The sequence below is a fragment of the Globicephala melas genome, chromosome 3 (genome assembly GCF_963455315.2).
Source record: "Globicephala melas chromosome 3, mGloMel1.2, whole genome shotgun sequence".
In the NCBI taxonomy this organism is placed as follows: Eukaryota; Metazoa; Chordata; class Mammalia; order Artiodactyla; family Delphinidae; genus Globicephala; species Globicephala melas.
The window spans coordinates 56,178,047-56,201,094 of NC_083316.1; the positions used below are offsets into that span (position 1 = coordinate 56,178,047).

General features: G+C 44.8%; 1 protein-coding gene across 1 annotated transcript in view; it reads left to right on the forward strand.

Moving 5' to 3' along the window:
* The window catches only part of MAP1B (microtubule associated protein 1B), a 93,242-nt gene extending 73,168 nt beyond the window's left edge, over window positions 1-20,074 (forward strand). Inside the window, exons 5-7 of the mRNA XM_030845239.3 lie at window positions 5,864-12,383; window positions 15,194-15,432; window positions 16,557-20,074. Coding sequence (XP_030701099.1) covers window positions 5,864-12,383; window positions 15,194-15,432; window positions 16,557-16,712 — 6,915 coding nt within the window. The 3' untranslated portion in view covers window positions 16,713-20,074. The remainder of the gene's footprint in view (window positions 1-5,863; window positions 12,384-15,193; window positions 15,433-16,556) is intronic.
* The last annotated feature ends 2,974 nt before the right edge of the window (window positions 20,075-23,048 follow it).

Consider the following 23,048-nt stretch of genomic DNA (forward strand, 5'->3'; position numbering starts at 1 on the left):
AGGTTCACCTGGAGGCTTTGTGTAGAAAGACTGGTCGGATGACATCACTGTTTCTCCACTCACTGGGGAGGAATAAAAAGGAACATTTTTCTCCAGCTTTCAGAAGTTATGATGTCATCTGGGTCCCGAGGCAGATAGCCCAGGCTCCCCCCCATGGTGAGAAAGGGCCCAGGGCTCCCTCACAACCTTGTTTGATTGCATTGAGATTCCCAAGCCAGAGCTCTAATTCTCACTCTCCCTGCTGCCCTGAGATGGGTGTGTGATCACTGTATTGTCAGAATCTTACACAAGATTGTGTCCCCAGGTTCGTGTTCTGCCCAGGGCCAGCTGGGCATCTGTCTGGTAGCTCAGAGGTCACACCCACTATCAGCACCTTGGCCTGGGCAAGGGAGAGGGCTGCAGAGGCCTGGAAACAGCCCCATGGCCCAGTACCGGGTGGGCGGTTAACTGGCTTGCTCTAGGTTCAGTTCAGCCCTGAACCCTCAGCTCATTTACGTGAACACAGGTGCCTCTCCTACGTTCCGGTGCAGTTCCACAGTTAGTTTCTAGTGGTTGGTTTCTACCCGCATGTCATTGGTTTGTCTTTTTTTTTTACAGTAAAATAGAACAGAGGACATATGTAAACAAAAGGGTTTGTCATTGCCAGAATTTTAAATCTGGAGGTATCACAATCCACCCATCTGGACCCCAAATACTACCTCTCTCTCTGTCTTTAACTAAGGCAGTGTCAGTAAGGTAGTGTTGTGAATATTGCTGCTTAAATCATTTTTACTCGCCCACAGAAGTAGAATTTTAGCACAAGGGACTGTGCATATATCAGAATTTACCACTAATTACAGAAGAAAAAGAAACAGCTTTAACTGGAACATGGGAGTTCCGTGCAAGGGCTGAATTCTAATCACTGAGGCGTGCTCGGAAGGGCACACATTTTCATTGTACCAGGCAGGCATTTTAAAGGCCAGAGGCTCTGTCATATTCTCCTCTGCCGGCCCCGTAACCCCCACCCCGATACTTTGGGGAAGTAGTGCTCAACATACGTTAAAAGATCTCTAGAACTTTCCCTTACAGACTAGATCAGTGGTGTCAGGGGTGCTGGGGGGAGACACAGGGTAGAATTCACTCACTTCCCCTTGTCCCAGCCAGAGTACCTGGGCCTTTACCTCTTTTACATTCTGGACCTTGGAGAAAAGATGCCGTAGCCAAAGTGGGTTGGAAACCACCGGAGCAGGCCAGTGGTTAGCAGGCTTTTAGAGCCGTTACTGCCTACTGTTGCCTTGGGAGAAGGTTTTGCGTACAGAATGACTCAGTAACTAAGGGATCTTAAAGGCCGTTTGATGGCTACTCTTGCTCCTTTTATTTAGTCCTTGAAACATACTAGTCACTCCAGAGAAACCAGAAACACAATTTGGCAAAACCAAAAATGACACTTTTTTTTAACAAGAATAGCTAAAAATAAATGGACTGAAAAATAGAATTATCAGTGCATTTTGAGCTTCAGCTTTTGTGAGTCATTGGAGGTCAACGACAAAACCAGAGCCTACAGATAGAACAGTCATCTGGCTAACCCATCCCTCCCTGAAATCTGAGGATGGTGAAATCACCATCTCCTGGGGACATTTTTCATTCTCTCTGTTAGAAAGTTTTTCCTCATTTGTCTCATCGTATCTTCATGGAAGGAATGTGATCCCTTTTCCACCTGACAGTGTCTTAACACCCTTCACCAGTGCTGCCAATTTTTTTCCCCTCCAGATTAATCATTTTCATCTACTCAGTGTTCTCCATGAAACAAGATATTAAAAGTTCCTTACATTCTCTGGTCACTGTCCATTGGCAGGAAGCGGGGGTAGGGTGGGGATGGGGGAAACTCAGGAGCTCATTCTTGGCCATGTTTCAGTGCCTTGGCGTTATCGGACAATTAGATCTAGGAGTCCAGAGCTCGGGGAACTAAGAGTGGGCTAGAGACATTAATGTGGAAGCCATCAGTACATTAGAAAATAGATGAAGTAGTCTAGAGGGAGGAATGTGTTAGAAGAGAAGGGGGCCCGGGTCTAGCGTTTAGAGGTTAAGGCCAAGGAGGAGGAGCGAGCAATTTCAGTTTGTTTGTTTTTGGTCCAGTTTCTCTAAAATGCTATGACTCACACTGGACACCATACTCCAGGGGTCACTGACCAGGTTAGGAGTGTGAGGGTCAGTGACTTCTACAGTTTTCAATACAATTTTCTATTCAATGAGTCTAAAACTAACTTTTGACCATCACCATCCACAATTAAATGTCAGTGAAGAAGGGATGCAGGCTCTGAGAAGCTCTGTAATTAACACAGTTTGGGGGGGCGGTCCCCTTTAAGAAAAAGAAAACAAAATTATTAATACACAACTAAGTACAGGACTTTGGGAGGGACCAGGCCGCTGAGGAGCCTGGAGATTTAAACTTCTTTAGCTTTATGATAAATGCACTTGACTGTCAACTAAAATCCCTGAGTCTTTTCCATGGATGTTGTTGAGAAGCCCCATCTCCCAATCCTGCTTTCCCAGCTGGTTTACTGGACTTTACATTTATCCCTTTAGAATACCTCTGTTAGAGGTGACTTAGTCATCGTCATCCCAATGTCAATGGCTTTCCTAGATGTCTTAATTCTGCCGCCCCACAATGCCTAGGCCTCCTGTTTTCATGCTGTCCGCAGATTTGATAAGCATGCCTTCACCATTTTCATTCACGTCAATACCAACAGGACATAAATGAGCCCATCGCAGACCTCCCCCCAGGTTGACATGGAGCAGCAGAATTTATATGGCTGGCTAGGACCACCCAGTTCTACTGTCACACCGTGCAGAGATCCTGTTAAACATCTTGCTAAAACCCAGATACGCCGTCTGCTGTATTTCCTCATTAGCCAAGCAAGTAATCTAACCACAAAAGGAAATGTAGTTAGTAGGCTATGGTTTAGAAATTGCAATCTTATTTCATTAATATTATCTGCTGTAAAGTCATTTATTTCCTATATCTTCCTTCCTCTTCCAGTATGCCTGCATTTAATTAGAAAAGGTAATTAACAAAAAGGACTATCTTTGCCCCAAACAATATTCCTTCTGGTCATGTCACCCACCCGTCTTTGTAAGAACAAGGGGAGGGTAGCAGAGTCAGTGTGCTTGAGAAGTATTAGTGGGCTCTGGTCACTTCCCAAGTGTCCACTTCAGGAGGACAGCACGTATTTAACTGGCCAAGTTCAGTGAGGTTCAACAAACATCGACTGAGCCTGATGATGTGCTGGGGAAACAAAGGTAACAGAGATAGAGAAGACGTGTTTCTGCCTATTCAGGAGCTTTTAGTATAACGGGCTCTACTAGCTAGCATTTATCATGGTGATGATTTGCAAACCCTTTTAGAGGAAGCCTCAGGTCCCGAGTCTAGGACCTACTCACAGGTCCCCTTGTCACTGCTCACATTGTTGGCTCCTCCTCGTTGCTCTCGCCTGTCCCTTGGTTGAGCGGGCACTTGTGAGACCCGGTCTTTGCCCTTGAGGCCCTGTGTCTCCAGTGTACGTGCTGGCACAGGTCTGGAAGCCGGTTCTGGGGGGATATCGGGGCTTTGTTTCTGCTGTGCTGCTCCAAGGCCGCAGCGCTTGTTCTTCCTCCTCCTCCCGGACCCTTTCCATCTGTCTCTTTCATGACGGGTTCTCTCCAGCCTGAGACTGTGTTCTTGTCTCATGCACAGTGCGTTGTTGCTTCTCCAAAGGAACCGGATTTTCCCTCTGTGAAAAAAAAAACCTGTCTGGCAGTGCTGACTTTTGTTTTCTGCTTTCTCTTGTACGTCATAGCTTTCCATTCACCAGCCTCTTTGCTGTTTTTCAAGGCCCTTGACTTCCTCAGAATTCTGCACAGCTTTGTTTCCTTTGGGGGGGTCATTTCCTTCGTTTCATAGAAACTCTCTGGGTAGAGGTGAAAAGATGGAAAGTAAGGAGGTATTCTACAAGTCCTTTTACCTTCTCCTTGATGTTGGTGATTACCTATGTCACATAAAAAGAGCTAGTGACTGAACACCCCCTGCACACAGCTGGATCATACCTTTACCTGCCACACCCCTCAGGGCAGAATTTCAAAAATTAAAATGAACTAAACTTAATTTTTGCATTTCACTATTAAAGACTCAGCAGTTTGAGTTATCCTGGATTTCTCCTCAAAAATGTGTTATAAAACATGAATAGTTTGCATGTGCTCTGTGTGAAAATTAGGACTGAGACAATTGTAACTGTTCTATAGTGATGGTGATGTGGGTCTATGCTAATTATTGGACAGGAAACCATAGTTGGTGCTGATGTTTGCTTTGGTCAGCAAATATTTGAGCAAAGACTCCCCCATGGATGGCTACCATTTGCTGTTTATCAGTTTTCTTAGCTTCCAAAATAGTTGATTCTTATCCCTTTTATAGAAGATCATCAAGTCAGAGGAAAACAGCAAAGTCAAAGAAAGACTTGTTGTTTTGTGACCGTTCACATAAAATGTAGGACACATAGGCTAACAAAACAAAAATGGCTATTCTACTGCAATCATCTAACGTTGGAAAATTCAGATTTTATAACCCTTTTAAACATTCATACTAGTAGCCTCAGAACGCTGGTATCCAGGAGGTTGTATGAGACAGGGAAAACCACTCCAGTACTAGAAGGGAAGAGTTTAGACCCACTGGCTCAGGGATGCCTGGCCCAAATGAAATCTTTGCTTTGCCCTCATCATTTACCATTAAGGACACAGAGCTCTTTCTTTTCACTGGAAACGCTGAGCCGATTTACGAGCTTTGCTGTTAACTGAAGGAAGAAGACTGGAGTTTATGGCATGATTCTCCCTCACTACCTGCTAGGCATAGGGCCATAATATGGAGAAAGAAAACAGCATTTTCATTAAGTCACAGTCTCTGTTTTGGTCCCAATTAACTCTTCTGCATTTCGCATCCTGCAGTACTAAACAGTGTGTTGAAAACTTTTCAGCCAGATTTGATTTTAGCCACTCATGCCCAGCTTGCCCTGAAAACAACAGGAGTTGTAATAGAGTAGAAGATCTCACCCTGGATTCAAACAAGAGCAAATGGGGGACAAATTTTGGCTCCTTGCTCACATAATTATCCAACTGCTCTGACCATCTTGGTTTCAGAGTGTCTGTATTTGCAGAGAATCTGCTGGATGAACTACTCATGCTTTGCATAGTGCGAACTGATGCCAGAACCAGTAATTTTTTGTAGTAATGTGCAGTCTATAACTTTCTGTCTCCAAGATGCAAAAAAAACCCCACCAAACTTTTTTCTTCTCTACCTACCAAATTCTAAAAATTGACACCATGTGCACTATATCAAAATTCATTTAATGTGTCATCGGTCCTTTTTGCCCAGCCCAGTGGAATAAAAGAAAACATTTCATATCAGTGGTGAAATGACTCACCGAGCCATCCCCTGTGATAGTTTGTTACTTTTTAAAGGGCATTGTTGCATGGCAAGTACCCAGGGGTTGTATCCAGAGTATTTCATAACCACACAGGCACTGATCATCCAGATGGTCACTAGTCTTAGAAGTGGAGCAGAGTTCTGAAGAGCCCCTGCTGGGCAAGAACAGGTGGTGGCGAGGTCTGAGGGGGAGGTGCTTGGGGCAGGGGGAGCGGAGTAGGGAGTTGAGGGAGAAGGGAATGGTAGGAGTGGTCAGGACAGAGGCTGTTCACTAACCAGTATGGAAATATTTACCAACCAACATCTCTGACGTTTGCCCTGTGTGCGTCCAGTGATCCTGTAATACCTAGTAATAGATGGAGAGGATGGATCAGTGATGACAGTCACTTGAACTTCTTCTTTCTTTGTTTCTTATGATTTTTTAAATCCCAGATTGGGGAGTTACTGAGTACCACCCATCCTGCCAACAAAGCCAGCTTAACCCTTTTCTGTCCCGAAGAAGGGGACTGGAAAAACTCCAATCTTGACAGACATAATCTCCAAGACTTCATCAATATTAAACTCAACTCCGCTTCTATATTGCCAGAGATGGAAGGACTTTCCGAGTTTACCGAGTATCTCTCAGAATCCGTGGAAGTCCCATCTCCCTTTGATATCCTAGAACCTCCCACGTCAGGTGGATTTCTGAAGCTATCCAAGCCCTGCTGTTACATTTTTCCAGGAGGGAGGGGCGATTCTGCATTGTTTGCAGTGAATGGATTCAATATGCTCATCAACGGAGGATCAGAAAGAAAATCCTGCTTCTGGAAGCTCATCCGACACTTGGACCGAGTGGACTCCATCCTGCTCACCCACATTGGGGATGACAATTTGCCTGGAATAAACAGCGTGCTCCAGCGGAAAATCGCAGAGCTCGAGGAAGAACAGTCCCAGGGCTCCACCACAAATAGTGACTGGATGAAAAACCTCATCTCCCCCGACTTAGGAGTTGTGTTTCTCAATGTACCTGAAAATCTGAAAAACCCAGAGCCAAACATCAAGATGAAGAGAAGCATAGAAGAAGCTTGCTTCACTCTCCAGTACCTAAACAAATTGTCCATGAAGCCAGAACCTCTGTTCAGAAGTGTAGGCAATACCATTGAGCCTGTCATTCTTTTCCAAAAAATGGGAGTTGGTAAACTAGAGATGTATGTGCTTAACCCAGTCAAGAGCAGCAAGGAAATGCAGTATTTTATGCAGCAGTGGACTGGCACCAACAAAGACAAGGCTGAACTAATCCTGCCTAACGGTCAAGAAATAGACATCCCAATTTCCTACTTAACTTCAGTCTCGTCTTTGATCGTGTGGCATCCAGCAAACCCTGCAGAGAAAATCATCCGAGTCTTATTTCCTGGCAACAGCACCCAATACAATATCCTGGAAGGACTGGAAAAGCTCAAACATTTGGACTTCCTGAAACAGCCACTGGCCACCCAGAAGGATCTAACTGGCCAGGTGGCCACCCCTGCCGTGAAACAAGTAAGGCTGAAGCAGAGGGCCGACAGCCGGGAGAGCCTGAAGCCAGCTGCAAAGCCACTCCCCAGCAAATCTGGGCGAAAGGAGTCAAAAGAAGAAACCCCTGAAGTCACAAAAGCTAATCACGTGGAAAAGGCACCCAAAGTTGAAAGCAAAGACAAGGTTACGGTGAAAAAAGACAAACCAGTAAAAACAGAAACCAAACCTCCAGTGACAGAAAAGGAGGTGCCCAGCAAAGAAGAGCTGCCTCCGGCCAAAGCCGAGGGGCCTGAAAAGCAAGGCACAGACGCCAAACCCAAAGTCACCAAGGAGAAGACTGTGAAGAAGGAAACAAAGGCAAAACCCGAAGAAAAGAAAGAGGAGAAGGAAAAGGAGAAGCCAAAGAAAGAAGTGGCTAAAAAGGAGGACAAAACACCTGTCAAGAAGGAGGAAAAACCAAAAAAGGAAGAGGTGAAAAAGGAAGTCAAAAAAGAAATCAAGAAAGAAGAGAAAAAAGAAGTCAAAAAAGAGGTTAAGAAGGAAACCCCACTGAAGGAAGCCAAGAAGGAAGTTAAGAAGGAGGAAAAGAAGGAAATTAAAAAGGAGGAAAAGGAACCCAAAAAAGAAATTAAGAAACTTCCTAAAGACACAAAGAAATCACCTACTCCCGTATCTGAAGCAAAAAAACCGGCTGCATTGAAACCAAAAGTACCCAAGAAGGAAGAGACTGTCAAGAAAGATTCTGTTGCTGCTGGGCAGCTGAAGGAGAAGGGGAAAATTAAAGTCGTCAAGAAGGAAGGCAAGGCCGCAGAGGCTGTGGCCGCAGCTGCCGGCACCATGGCCACTGCGGCGGCTGTGGCGGCAGCGGCTGGAATAGTGACCGCTGGCCCCGCCAAAGAACTCGAAGCCGAGAGGTCCCTTATGTCATCCCCCGAGGATCTGACCAAGGACTTTGAAGAGCTGAAGGCTGAAGAGGTCGACGTAGCAAAAGACATCCAGCCTCAGCTGGAGCTGATCGAAGATGAAGAGAAACTGAAGGAAAGCGAGCCCGTCGAAGCCTATGTCATCCAGAAAGAGACAGAAGTTACCAGAGGTCCTGCCGAGTCCCCCGATGAGGGAATCACCACCACTGAAGGGGAGGGTGAGTGCGAGCAAACCCCCGAGGAGCTGGAGCCCGTCGAGAAGCAGGGGGTGGAGGACACTGAAAAGTTTGAAGACGAAGGAGCGGGTTTTGAGGAGTCCTCCGAGACCGGAGACTATGAAGAGAAGGCGGAAACCGAGGAGGCCGAGGAGCCAGAAGAGGACGCAGAGGAGAGCGTGTGTGTGAGCGCCTCCAAGCACAGCCTGGCAGCGGAGGAGGAGAGCGCCAAGGCTGAGGCCGACGGGCACGTCAAGGAGAAGAGGGAGTCGGTGGCCAGTGGTGATGACCGAGCAGAAGAAGACAGGGACGAGGTACTGGAGAAGGGAGAAGCTGAACAATCCGAGGAGGAGGGCGACGAGGAGGACAGAGCCGAGGATGCCAGAGAGGAAGACTACGAGCCTGAAAAGGCTGAAGCTGAAGATTACGTGATGGCCGTGGTCGACAAGGCTGCGGAGGCTAGCGGTGCCGAGGACCAGTATGGATTCCTTACCACGCCCACCAAGCTAGCGGGAGCCCAGTCTCCTGTCCAAGAACCTGCATCTTCAATTCACGATGAGACTTTACCCGGAGGCTCGGAGAGTGAGGCCACTGCCTCCGACGAGGAGAATCGGGAAGACCAGCCTGAAGAATTCACTGCCACCTCCGGCTACACCCAGTCTACCATTGAGATATCCAGTGAGCCCACCCCCATGGACGAGATGTCTACCCCTCGAGATGTGATGAGCGACGAGACCAACAATGAAGAGACCGAGTCCCCATCTCAAGAATTCGTAAACGTCACCAAATACGAGCCTTCACCGTATCCTCAGGAATACTCCAAACCTGCTGTGACATCACTCAACGGACTGTCTGAAGGGTCAAAAACAGATGCCACTGATGGGAAGGACTACAGTGCTTCGGCCTCCACCATCTCACCACCCTCGTCCATGGAGGAAGACAAATTCAGCAGGTCTGCTCTACGTGACGCCTACTGCTCTGAAGAGAAAGACGTGAGAGCTAGTGCCACGCTGGAGATCAAAGACATCGTCTCAGCAGTTTCAGATGAAAAACTTAGCCCACCCAAGAGCCCGTCCCTGAGTCCATCTCCACCATCACCCATAGAAAAGACCCCGGTGGGTGAACGTAGCGTGAACTTTTCTCTGACGCCCAGTGAGATTAAAGTCTCAGCAGAGGCAGAAGTAGTCCCAGCATCTCTGGAGGTGACCCAAGAAGTAGTGGAAGAACACTGTGCCAGTCCTGAGGATAAGACCCTGGAAGTGGTGTCTCCATCTCAGTCTGTGACTGGCAGTGCTGGCCACACACCGTACTACCAATCTCCCACTGATGAGAAATCTAGTCACCTTCCCACAGAGGTCATTGAAAAACCAGCGGCAGTCCCAGTGAGCTTTGAATTCAGTGATGCCAAAGATGAGAGTGAAAGGGCTTCCATAAGCCCCATGGATGAACCTGTGCCTGACTCCGAGTCTCCTATTGAAAAAGTTTTGTCTCCTTTACGGAGCCCTCCCCTAATTGGTTCTGAGTCTGCATATGAAAGTTTTCCAAGTGCGGATGACAAGGCTCCTGAGAGATGTACCGAAAGCCCCTTTGAAGGAAAGAATGGAAAAGAAGGCTTTCCAGACCAAATAAGTCCAGTTTCTGACATGACTTCCGCTGGTCTTTCCCCAGACAAACAGGAAGGGAAAAGCACAGACTTTATACCGATAAAGGAAGACTTTGGTCAAGAAAAGAAAACTGATGATGTTGAAGCCATGAGTTCTCAAGCAGGACTGGCTTTAGATGAAAGGAAGTTAGGAGGAGATGTTTCGCCTACACAAATAGATGTCGGTCAGTTTGGATCTTTTAAAGAAGACACTAAGATGTCCATTTCTGAAGGCACTATCTCAGACAAGTCAGCTACCCCTGTTGATGAGGGTGTGGCAGAAGACACATACTCTCACATGGAGGGTGTGGCCTCGGTCTCCACAGCTTCTGTGGCTACAAGCTCATTTCCAGAGCCGACAACAGACGACGTGTCTCCCTCGCTGCATGCTGAGGTTGGTTCCCCACATTCCACTGAAGTAGATGACTCCCTTTCAGTGTCTGTCGTGCAAACGCCTACCACTTTCCAGGAAACAGAAATGTCTCCGTCTAAAGAAGAATGCCCAAGACCAATGTCAATTTCTCCACCAGACTTCTCCCCCAAAACAGCCAAGTCCAGGACACCAGTTCAAGACCACAGATCTGAACAATCCTCGATGTCTATTGAATTTGGCCAGGAATCCCCTGAGCATTCCCTTGCTATGGACTTCAGTCGTCAGTCTCCAGATCACCCTACAGTGGGTGCAAGTATGCTTCACATCACTGAAAATGGGCCAACTGAGGTGGACTACAGTCCTTCTGACATGCAGGACTCTAGTTTATCACACAAGATCCCACCGACGGAGGAGCCGTCCTACACCCAAGATAATGATCTTTCTGAGCTCATCTCAGTCTCTCAGGTGGAGGCCTCCCCATCCACCTCCTCCGCACATACCCCTTCTCAGATCGCTTCTCCTCTCCAAGAAGATACTCTATCCGATGTTGTTCCTCCCAGAGATATATCCGTATATGCCTCGCTCACCACTGAAAAAGTGCAAAGTCTGGAAGGCGAGAAGCTCTCACCAAAATCTGATATCTCTCCACTCACCCCGAGAGAGTCCTCTCCTTTGTATTCCCCTAGTTTTTCAGACTCTACCTCTGCAGTCAAAGAGAGCACAGCAGCTTGCCACACTGCCTCTCCCCCACCAATGGGTGCAGCATCTGCAGAGCCATATGGCTTCCGTGCCTCCATGTTATTTGATACGATGCCACACCATCTAGCCTTGAAGAGAGATTTGACCACATCCAGCCTGGAGAAGGACAGTGGAGGGAAGACACCTGGAGACTTCAGCTATGCCTATCAGAAACCTGAGAAGACAACCAGGTCCCCAGATGAAGAAGGTTACGACTATGAGGTTTACGAGAAAACTACCCGGACCCCAGATGTGAGTGGCTATTACTATGAGAAAACAGAGGGCACCACCAAATCCCCATGTGACAGAGGCTACTCCTATGAGACCATTGAGAAAACCACCAAGACTCCCGAAGATGGTGGCTATGTCTATGAAATTACTGAAAAGCCCACACGGAGCCCTGAAGAGTCTGGGTACGCATACGAGATAAGTGAGAAGACAATAAGGACCCCTGAAGTGAGTGCTTACAGCTATGAAAAGACTGAGCGGTCTCAAAGGCTCCTGGATGACATCAGCAATGGCTATGATGACTCTGAAGAGGGTGGCCACACACTTGGGGATTCCAGCTACTCTTATGAGACCACTGAGAAAACTGCCAGTTTCCCCGGGTCTGAAAGTTACTCCTATGAGACATCGACAGCAACTACACGAACCCCTGTTACCTCCGCATACTGTTATGAGACCCCCGATAAAAGCGCTAGAACCCCCCAGACGTCTACATATGCCTTTGAGACTTCAGAGCAGCGCTACACTGCTGAAAAGAAGTCCCCCTCCGAGGCTCGCCAGGATGTTGACTTATGCCTTGTGTCCTCCTGTGAATACAAGCATCCCAAGACGGAGCTTTCACCCTCCTTCATTAATCCCAATCCTCTCGAGTGGTTTGCCAGTGAAGAGCCAACGGAAGAATCGGAGAAGCCCCTCACCCAATCAGGGGGAGCCCCACCACCTCCTGGAGGAAAGCCCCAGGGCCGACAATGTGATGAAACCCCTCCCACCTCAGTCAGCGAGTCAGCCCCGTCCCAGACTGACTCTGATGTCCCCCCGGAGACAGAAGAGTGCCCCTCCATCACAGCTGATGCGAATATCGACTCGGAAGATGAATCAGAAACCATCCCCACAGACAAAACCGTCACGTACAAACACATGGATCCACCTCCGGCCCCCATGCAGGACCGCAGCCCTTCTCCACGCCACCCTGATGTGTCCATGATGGACCCGGAGGCCTTGGCCATCGAGCAGAACCTGGGCAAAGCTCTGAAGAAGGACCTGAAGGAGAAGACCAAAACCAAAAAGCCAGGTACAAAGACCAAGTCATCCTCACCTGTCAAGAAGGGTGATGGGAAGTCCAAGCCCTCTGCAGCTTCACCCAAGCCAGGGGCCTTGAAGGAATCCTCAGATAAGGTGTCCCGAGTGGCTTCTCCTAAGAAGAAGGAATCTGTGGAAAAAGCAACAAAAACCACCACCACCACTCCTGAGGTCAAAGCCGCACGTGGAGAAGAGAAAGACAAGGAGACCAAGAATGCCGCGAATGCCTCCACATCCAAATCGGTAAAGACGGCGACTGCAGGTAGGTGGAAGGTGCTGGCATCCTGGTACAGGACACGACAGTTCTACTTGTAACTGCAGCCTCTGCATTTCCATTTGACTTTGTACTGGGGAGGTGAGAGAACACAACTTGGTGCTCTCCCTTCCCTTCACTGTTTTCTTCTGCCAAAAGGTATAGATCTCAGCCCAGTGTAGCCTGTAGGCCTGGCGGTAGCTCAGCCTATGGCCCAGGGCAGCTCTGATTTCCCAGATGCGACCCCTGGGTTTGCTCCCTTTTGCAACACAGCAACCGCAACCTTGTTCTGAATCTTCAGAACCAAGGATGTGTGTTTCACGCTCCTCGGGAAGATTCTGTTGGCATTGGCTTCGGCCACGCCGGCCCCAGAATCAAGCTGAGGTGACACAGGCCAGGAGCTCTCAAAGGCCTAGGGAGAACCAGAGTTCCAAGCCAAGCCTGGAATAAGCAGCATAGGTCCAAGATTTAGGTCCCATTTTTAAAAAATAAAAACATTTAAAATAAAGTTATAACATTTTAAAATTAAAAGTTATACAGTTTTTAAATAGAAAAAAATTACCAGGCTGGAGATGCATCCCCATTAAAGGCAATGCTTTGTTTGATCAACCAGCGAATTCAGCTGACCACTGGGTACCCAGTACAAATAGACAGAAAAGCATCCAAGGCTCTACTTATCCCATTCTGACCACACGGCCTCACTGACAGAGACTCAGCGTTCTATTTCAGATTGAAATTCCACTTGGCAGGAGCATATACCCCTGACTTCAGATTCTTAGACTTATCAAGGTCTCAGCAATGACCTGGGTTTTTGATGGAACAGGTCTCTGATGCCCCAGCTTCATTTTGTTGCTTCAAACCAATTACAGGGATTTGAATTCATGTAAATCAAACAGTAATTTAAGCACCACTTCCTTGATTTATTATGGAAAATCTGAGAGATGAACCTTTGGGACTCTCAAATTCAGTACATTTTAGGAAGTATTAGTTACAGGTACAAATTTTTACTTTTAAGCAGCATGGAGCATCAATTTCAAGACTCAGGTCTTAGCAGGTTTCCTCTTTTTACCTGCATGTAGAAAACAAACTGAATTTGTTCATGCTTAGACTTAATGGAAAACCACCAGATAATTAACTCCTTGATCTAAAGGACTTGACAACTTGACCTGCACTTAGGAGAAAACATGAAATCCATCCAAACAGATAAAATCCAACTGAAATCTGCTACCAAACTTGCTGAACATACACTCTAGCCCTCACAATTGATTTATTTTTTAGACTTTTTTTTTTTTTTTGGTCACTTAAAGAGAGAATTTTGAGGCAAAGTGAGTTAATTTGAACTTACTTTGAAGATGCTTCCCCAGTAGTTTTTTAAAAAGATAAAATTGCACTATTCATTAATTTTAAAACAAACCTGGGTCGACGTCTGGCTTGGGCTGCTGTGAGCAATGTTCAAGGGTGTTGATGGGAGTGATTTAGTGTGCAAGGGGAAACCGCAGACATTTTTAAATATTAGAAGAAATGTAACTCACAAACTTCTGTTACAAGTCAGAATTCTCGGGGAGACACGCATGGATATGTTGAGGGCTTTTAGCTTAGGTTCATTATAAAGGCTGGCTAATCTATTCATAAAATGAGTCGGTTTATCCAAATACCAGTTTCCCTGAAAATAAAACTAGACCAATTCACTGCTGGTTTTGACTCTGGGATGACAGCCTCTATACATCCCATGGAGAAAGGCAAGAGGATTAAATATATAGGATCTAGCTAGTATTTTAAATGGCTTTACAGCAGTGGTCTCAAACCAGATACACACTAGCATCAGCTGGGGTGCTTTTAAAAAATGGTGGTGCCCAGCCCAGTTAAGCCAGACTCTGGGGCCTGGGGCCTGGTATTAAGCATGCTGAGTGATTCTAATCATGTGGCCAGGGAAAGAATCACTGCCTTAGAATGCTAGTTGTATTAATGTTTCAAAAAGTTTAAACCTTCTAATTAGAACAAATCAGAAAGCCAGCTCACCAGACAAGGTGCCCAGAAACTTTGGGGTTAGTCTGAATCTTTACTTTGCCCGGGCTTTCTGATTTAGACTGGGAATTTTGGCTGCTACGTGCCCCTGACCTCAGTCTGGTATGTCCTGATTGGCTAGAGAAAGCCTAGTCTTTCTGACCCTTCCTCTTGCCAAAGTTTGGTATCCGATCTTGTCTAAGGAGAGACGTCTCACATTTTAGAGTACTGTCCTAAGGAGAGAATACAGTGTTTCATCAGTTTATGAATGAGGTTGAGGTGCTGAGGGTCTTGGAAATCATATGATGTTAATTAAGATCTGACCACTGGCTAGGCCGAATGTGAGGGTATAATATTCAGCTGTGGGCAAAATTGCTTTCAAATGAGATCTTAACTGGATTACAAAGATTGCTTAACTGTGTTTTACCAAATGCAGATATTTTCCTTTGTCCTTTAGAAATCTGTTTCTTAGACCACTTTTCAAATTAAAATGCACATTAGTAGCTCTTTCAGAAGGAGTGTTATTACCTAGTTCCATCTTTGAGGAAGGCCTGAACTCTTCTTCCTAATGGGTTGTCCACAAAGGGAAACATTCCATTCTTCAGTTCTCCTGTTGAGATGGTAAACAACCAGGTCATATTTTCTCAAACTGCCAGTGTTAAATGCCCTCTATGAGAGAGGGGAATGCCCAGTACCCACTCCCCACGTCCTAGAGGACCTTCTTGGGAAGGAGTAGGGAAGGTGTACTGGACAGATGGGTCTCTTCGCATTCCTGTGACCCGGGCTTTCTCTTTATTTTTGTTCATTTACTGAAGGGCCAGGAAACACCAAGACATCCAAGCCCTCAGCTGTGCCTCCAGGCCCCCCTGTGTACTTGGACCTGTGCTATATTCCCAACCACAGCAATAGTAAGAACGTCGATGTTGAATTTTTCAAGAGAGTGAGGTCGTCCTACTACGTGGTGAGTGGGAATGACCCCGCTGCTGAGGAGCCCAGCCGGGCTGTCCTGGACGCCTTGTTGGAAGGGAAGGCCCAGTGGGGCAGCAACATGCAGGTAAGAGCTCCGGGACAGTGTCCGCACTGCACACGGAGCTGTGTCCAGAGGCAGAGGGAAGGGATCATGTTTCATGAGGCACCATGATGACTGTGGATCCACCTGAGGCACCCCGGGGGGTCTGCCACATACAAACTGTCCTGAGGACCAAGTGGACTTAACACACAGAAGGCGGTCTAAAAGTATTCTTGTTACCACCAGCCACCAGGGACTTGGAGGAAAGCCACTTTACCACCCTAAAGCATAATACATTTATCTGCAAAATGGGACCAAGATTACTTGCCCTTCACCCTAATATACCAAGAATATTAACCAGTGTAACCAAGTGGTCATACTTCCATGTGATGCGGATGAGGACTTGTCTTTACTCCTTTGTGCTTCACAAGTAGACCAAAGCCTGGAATATGGCCGTTTAGAAAATCGGCTGTCCAGTGAGATGCTGCAGGAGGGGCACTGCTGAAAATAGTCCCCAGCAGGATACTCCCGGCTCCCAAGCATCATAACTAGGCACGAACCACTCTTAATACTATGTCAGCTATGTTTTTTGCTTATCTAAGTTTTCCTTATGGTTTTGTACAGTCATTCAGTAAACTGTGCTTGCATAACATTGAATAGAAATGCTGGTTATTTCATCATATGAAATCTAATGAGAAACACCCAGTGGCCTCTTACTGAACACGAGGTGGAATTTTTACTGTTCAAGCCAGTGCCCGCCTACCCACCCAACTCCTCTGCCCCTAAGCACACACACAAATTAAAGATACAAACGTTTGTTCTTAGGATCAGTTATGTTAAAGGAAATACAAGAAATTCCACCTTAACCGAAGCACTTCTCTTAACACTAAAGAACTGAAAAACCGACGACTCATTGATAAACTAATTAGCTAGTCATGACGTGCTTTTGGTTCCAGTGTCCAGCTCCCCCAGAAAAACTGATTTTTTGGCAGCTTTATTCTGGTTCCTAGAAAACGTTAAGTTGAAAAATTCTTTGAATTTCCTAAGGACAATAGAAGATTTTTCTCTTTGCCCTTCTTTTTCTAATGGTCTAATACCTCGCTGTTCTGTTTGTTTTTCATCCGATTTCTGGTTCTGCTCTTCAGCAGCTGTTTTTTCTCTCCCTGCAGGTGACCCTGATCCCAACGCATGACTCGGAAGTGATGAGGGAATGGTACCAGGAGACCCATGAGAAACAGCAGGAGCTCAACATCATGGTTTTAGCAAGCAGCAGTACCGTGGTTATGCAAGACGAGTCCTTCCCTGCATGTAAGATTGAACTGTAACAACCAGACCAGCCGCACCACAGGGTTTGAACTTTGTTTCCAGAAATTCTTCAGTTTGAAACCACCTTTTCTAACAAAAGTCAATTCACCTAAATAAGTCGCTGAACTGTTACCTGCCAAACGCTATACTGTGTCATGGTGATACAAGTCACTAATATTTCTCAGTTTTTGCTGATTGCTAAGGGAAGTAGCAGTCTTCCCACACTAGGGTTCAAGTTACTGCAAAATTACCTACCCCAGTTCATCTCTGCTGAACATTTGGAAACCATGCACTAGCAAACCCAACTGATTTCTGCTAGGTAGAGGCATCTGTCTTAGAGAGAGAAAGAGAGAGAGAGCGCGCACGCACAAAAGAGAGGGAACACAGAACAGAGAGAGAGAGAGAGAAAATGAGAAAGAGAAAAAGAATGCAAGAGGAGGAGATGTAATGGTAGAGAATGCTGGTGAGATACCAGAGAGAAAGAGAGAGCAGGGTGGGGCAGAGAAGAGAAAATAACCATTAGTTAGGTCTGCATTGTCTATTCTGTAGTTTGCACAGGCAAAGTTTGCAACTTGTGTCAGTCTGAGTCATCAAAAACGGTCTTAATTTCCTAAAACAAGTTGGCTGGAAGAAAACGGAAAAGAACAAAACTTGTAATGAGGGCATGTGAGATTTTTCACGCCTTAATTAAGCTCCTTCAGCTTGAAGGCTGCACACTGACAAAACGTAGTGAGTGTAGACTGGACATGCAAGTGGTTTGAACCCCATTCAGAACTCTCAGACTCTTCAAACACACGAGTAGATTGATCTAAGGCATGCTCCCAGCATCTGTGCACCCAGTTAGTCCACTCTGAGTCAATTAACCTGCATGTGGAGACACCCAAGTCCACCCCGATAAACAAGCAAATACCAAAGCAGTTGGGAGTACATACGGTAGACAATTTGCCTTAGGAAGTGACTTGAATGTACAAAGATACTTGATGCACTTATTTTTTAATGTGAGACAGCGAGTTTATAAAACATCCGTGTAGGATTATAGATACTCCAGTTAAAGGAGCATGTGTGTGCGCGTGGGAGGGGTACTAGGAGCTTACCTGATTGGTGCAACAGTCTGATGCTGAGCATTGCGTGTTGAATACCACCTCAGGCCCCTCAGCCAAGCAAGTTGAGCCTTTCACAGCTTCTTTACTACTGCAAGTTCAAGACTGAAACGGCTTCTATGATCAGAACTGGGAAAACAGTGAATCTTAATGGTGGAAGAGGTTCTCAGCAAGTGTACAGTATTTAGCTTCCCTCGTCTTACATTGGCTTTTTTTTTTTTTTAATTTTCCATTAAGTTCAGCATAATTATGGGAACAAGTGTACAGAAGAATTTTTTTTTTTTAGATATGTGAGAACTTTTCATAGATGAACTTTTTAACAAATGTTTTCATTTACAGGAAAATGCAAAGAAAATTTTCAAGTGACAGTCTTTTTTTTTAGTGTTTCGTAAGACAAAAAAAATGAATAATGTTTTTTGAAGTTCTGGAGAGATTGAAGTCTGATATTGCAGTAATAATATTTATTAAAAGCCCATCGCTACCAGGAATAGTGATACCTCCCACCCCTTGAGTCCCATAACAAAAATCTGAGTATGTGCTATCTTAGAGTGGGGGAGAATGGCTACTTTTCCAGGCCTTTACGAGTATATCACCCAGTGGTATCCTACGTACTTCTTTCAAGATCTTCAACCATGAGGTAAAAGAGCCAAGACAAGTTCAAAGAACCCTAGCAAAAATTTGCTTGGGGATTTTCTTTTTTGGAAAAAAAAAAACAAAAATACGTTGAAAACAAATGAATTCCCAACTCCTACGGTTCATCATGTAGAGTTCAGAGATCATTTCCATCATTGTCATCATTGAACTATGAACCTGGGAAGCCAGATCATGATTAAAACTGACGTTAAGTTTCAAGTTGCAGATCAACGCACCCAGTGTTCAGATGTGTCAAACTTTTCAGTGACAACTGTGCTGGGCTCTGTCGAGTTGCGTCTCCTGCAGACTCTAAGATCTATGGAGTAGTCAACAATCACCTCGTTTTATTTTCTATGTTAGTTATTTATTTCAGAATTAACATTTTAGTTTATTTTTGTCTGATAAGTGTGTGTTTTGCACTGCTAACTACTATGAGGGTTTAAACAATGCTTCTTCCGGGTCCCTTCACCGAGGACCTAATGCAGTCTACTTAATGCTGTGAATTACACTTTTCAAATGTTTAATTTTTTAAAAAAATTAATATTCTATTTTTTTTTAGGCTTCTCTAGAAATGCAGCTTTTATTTATTACCCTATTTCTTTGAAGTCCTTAAGAACAACGCATTGATTTAGGGTACAAAAAAACGAGCACACGATGGAAAACACATTGTGACAAAAAAGGATTTCAGTGAGTATAAACTCACCTACTTAAAAGGTATTTTAAGAGACAACCTAAGACTCTCAAGGTGATTATTTAATAATTAGTTAAGTTGGTTCACATGATGCATTGGAAGAGAAACAGATTTCCAGCCTTCTTGCCAAATCCAGACCTCTGGTTGATTTTTCTTTGATAGAAGATGGAATTATTTTCCAATTTCCCAAATTAAATTTATTTAACATGTACATTATTTTGCTTTAAGAAAAAAACCAAACATTTTAGGAAAATTATAGCCACTCTTCAATTATAACCATTCTATCCCACTCCTTTTTTTTTTCTTTTCTTTTTTGCTATGGAATTTAATGGAAAAAATATACAAAAGCTGTCACTGGTCAGCTGGCTCTTTTTCCTATGAAATAGATCAGTACCTTTCTCCATCCATTGTTCTCAGTGATGACCACAGAGCCTGAATATAACAGGAACACCAATATTTACATTACAGGTTGCTCCTGTCCTTCCAGACACCTTTCCTACCTGTGTGACTAACCTAATTTTGCTAGTTTCATAAATACACGATTAGTTTAGTAACAGCCATCACAATGTACCATGTACATTCATGGTGAGAGCTAAAGATTGACACAGACTTCTAGGAGCTTTATTCATACTGATTACTTAATCCAATTGTATAGATTGAATATTTGAGTGAAAGGAATTTACACTCTGTTTAAATGATGGGATTCCATCGAGATAGCACTCATGATCATGAACTTTTTGGTAGTATTCTTAAAATTCTACAGAGACTAAACGTTAGAGATGATCCTCCATTTTCAATTTTAACTAATTCTATCCCCTTTCTCAAAACCCAATCCCTGTGCATGCTTTCCCAGTCTTGTGGTGGGGCTGGATACAGTGACTGACCCTCCCCCCCTTCCCAACCCTTAAATGCCATTTTCCATGGTGTTCCAAAAAAAAATGTTTTTTTTTTTCTTAACCTTACATATCATAGTGAATGGTTTCCCCAGTGTATATGAATGTTTTAAGTGTCTCCAATAGCTTACACAGTTTAGGAGCTTTCCAGTACTTATTTAATAAGATTTAATCATTTGCTAATGGAAATTTTATCACTTCCCATTTTCCCTGTTACCAAATTTCAGCTCTCAGGAGCTGCTCTACAATTCTAAAATTGCTTTTCTTGCCTCTTTAGTCACCTGTCACAGGAGGTTCTTGCTCAGTAATGACATTGTGAGTTAGATTAATAACTTTTTTTTTGCGCTTCAGATTTAGAAGAAAAGACCCTGTTTCCATCTGAAAGGAACTGTAAGCTTTTATCTTTTAACCAACTGAACAACACACCAAAAGCAGCCTAGGGGATGAGCATTTCTTTGAAAGCAATTAGGTTATTCACCTGGTATTAAAACTATTTACTATGAAAAAAAAAATCTGTGACTTTATTAATTTAAAAGGCAGCATCAACAACTGAAAAGGAAGGGAAGAAATAAATAGCTTCTCTGCACTCATTCGGAGCTCCCCAAAAAAGGAGCCATCGAGATGGGGCATCAAGACCGGGGCTGCCCTTTTCAGGACGCCCCTGCGGCACTGAGTCAGGCTTATGGCGCTGCATGCAGCCCTTCTCCTTCCACCCTGGAAGGACATGGTCTTGAGCCTGGCTGAGAAGCACCTCCCACTCCTCTCTCTTGTTCTGAATGGTGTTTGTGTCAGTCTGCAGCTGTGTATGGTATTATGTCTTATAATCCTGCATCACTTCTATCCTATCCAGTCATATCTAATGTAGAAAATTAGTTTCCAGTGAAAGTAATATGTAGTGCTTTTATGATATTTGTGTGCAATATCCCCTCTTCCATTGAGGATATTTGATGTAAAAGAAAAAAAAACACCTCAGTTCCACAATAAAATACAAAAGTGGCAAAAGTTGGTGTGTGTGCTGTGCTGTCTTTTGTCGTGTGTTACTGAGTTGGGTGCGTTGCGGGGCTGGGGTGTGTATGGTGGGTTCATTCACAAGGGGTGATTGATTTTGTTCTTTTCAGAGTGGGCTGCCTGGCTTTTGGTAAACCGCGGAGAGGGCCCTGCTACTATTTCTACAACTGTTGTCTCATTATCCTTTATAGCCAAGCCCTAGAGGACCTTGGGGTCTAAGGACAGAAACCGGAAGATCAGAGAAAGAGTTAAAATTACTGCTTAAAAAGAAAAAGTCAACAGAGCAGTGTATCTGAAGGAGGATATTGGGAGGGTTTCCTACTAAATCACAATATAAACCAAAAACCAGGTTTTAATCTTAGCTCTGCCACACCTGGCTGTGTGACCTCAGTCACTTCATCCATCCGGAACTCCCTTTCTTACCTGTAAAATGAGAGGATTTGACAAGATGGTCAAACTGGATGATCCCTCCTAGGGCTGACTTTCTGGGGCTCTACAAAGTCATCGCACTCGGTCATTATATCCAGTACGTTATCTCCTTTTTGGTTTCTTGCTCAGTTACAGAGTAAGCTCTATATAACATAATATGCTGTGGATTGGATTCACACCTAGGAAATAAAAATTTTTTAGGAAAAGTGATGATAAATAATAAAAAAAAAAGAAAAAAAGGAGGAATTCTCCTCAGTCATTCAATGATTGTTGTACCTCTACTCTATACCCAGCAGTGGGTAAGACCATGGGGGTTTAAAGGTGAGCAAAACATAAGTCCTGCCCTAACTGAACGCGGTGACTGGGACTCCCAAAATCCAAGGATGAGTGAAGGTGACCAGAGGAAAAGCACCAGAAATGGTGTCTAAACTGAGACTGTGTGTGTATGGTGTGTGTGTGCCTCAATTCCCGCCACAGAAGACGTGCCCACAGAGTGATCAACAGACCTCCAGTACCTGGTCTTGTCTGTCCTCAGAGATGGTCCTTTGGCCTCAAAAGGCCACTGCAGCCTGTCTGAAGTCATAATGATGTTCCTCTGTCACAAACACTCCTTTTAATCCTACACTGTGCTTCCAAGCCATGGGGCTGGTCAACCGGTCCCATCAGAAGTCACTGTGTACCAGAAGGCATTCTGAAATCCCTCCAGAAATTAAAGGGTTAAGCATGTGAGCACTCAGGGTGGGAAATAATCACCAAGAGACTTTGATTACATCTGTCAGATTAAATTTAAATAAGTTGTTTTCTATTCCACTGCCAAACTACTCAGTTCCAGGAAGTCTTTCTGGCCTGGACACAGGGTGACCACGCATCCTGCTTTGCCCAGGACTGCCCTGGTTTCAGCATGGGAAGTCCTGTGTCCCAGGAGACCCCCTCAGCCCCAGGGAAGCCCCAGAGTTGACCATACCTGAACCCCTCTGTGTGTTTCTATCCCACTCCCTCCGGACCGAGCACGGCGGAGATGGTGACGAGTTCATCTCCTTGCAGCTGGTCCTTTTCTACTTTGAAGGTAGCTTTTCTTCAGTTTCTGTTTTCCTATTTTGCAGGCAAATCAACAAAGTTCTGTTAAGGTACTATGACTACATTTTCTTTCTCTTTATAAATGTATTGCTCATTCTAGATGCTTCTCTGTGTCCCTTCAATGACCTTTCAACACACACTTGACTCATGAATTCTTGGGTCTCTTGCATAATCCTGGATCCCACCATTTCCTCTCTGATCTTATACTGTACATCTTAGAAATTCACTGGAGCCATACAGGCAGATTGAGTTTTGGTCACAGTCAGTTCCTTTAATATGAGCAGTTCTGGCTAATTCTCTGGGGGTTACTGGCAATGTTTTCACAGATGATGGAACATCATTATGAGGCCACGTTCATGGGGTAATCACCTCTAAAAAGTAGGCACAGTTCTAGTTCATGGATTTGACTATCCCTGACTCAAACCAATAATGCATGTTACTTTAATGCAGTCTCATGGATTTAAATGCTATGTGTCAACTGATGACTTTTACAATTTGTATCTCCAGTCTGTACCTCTTCTCTGA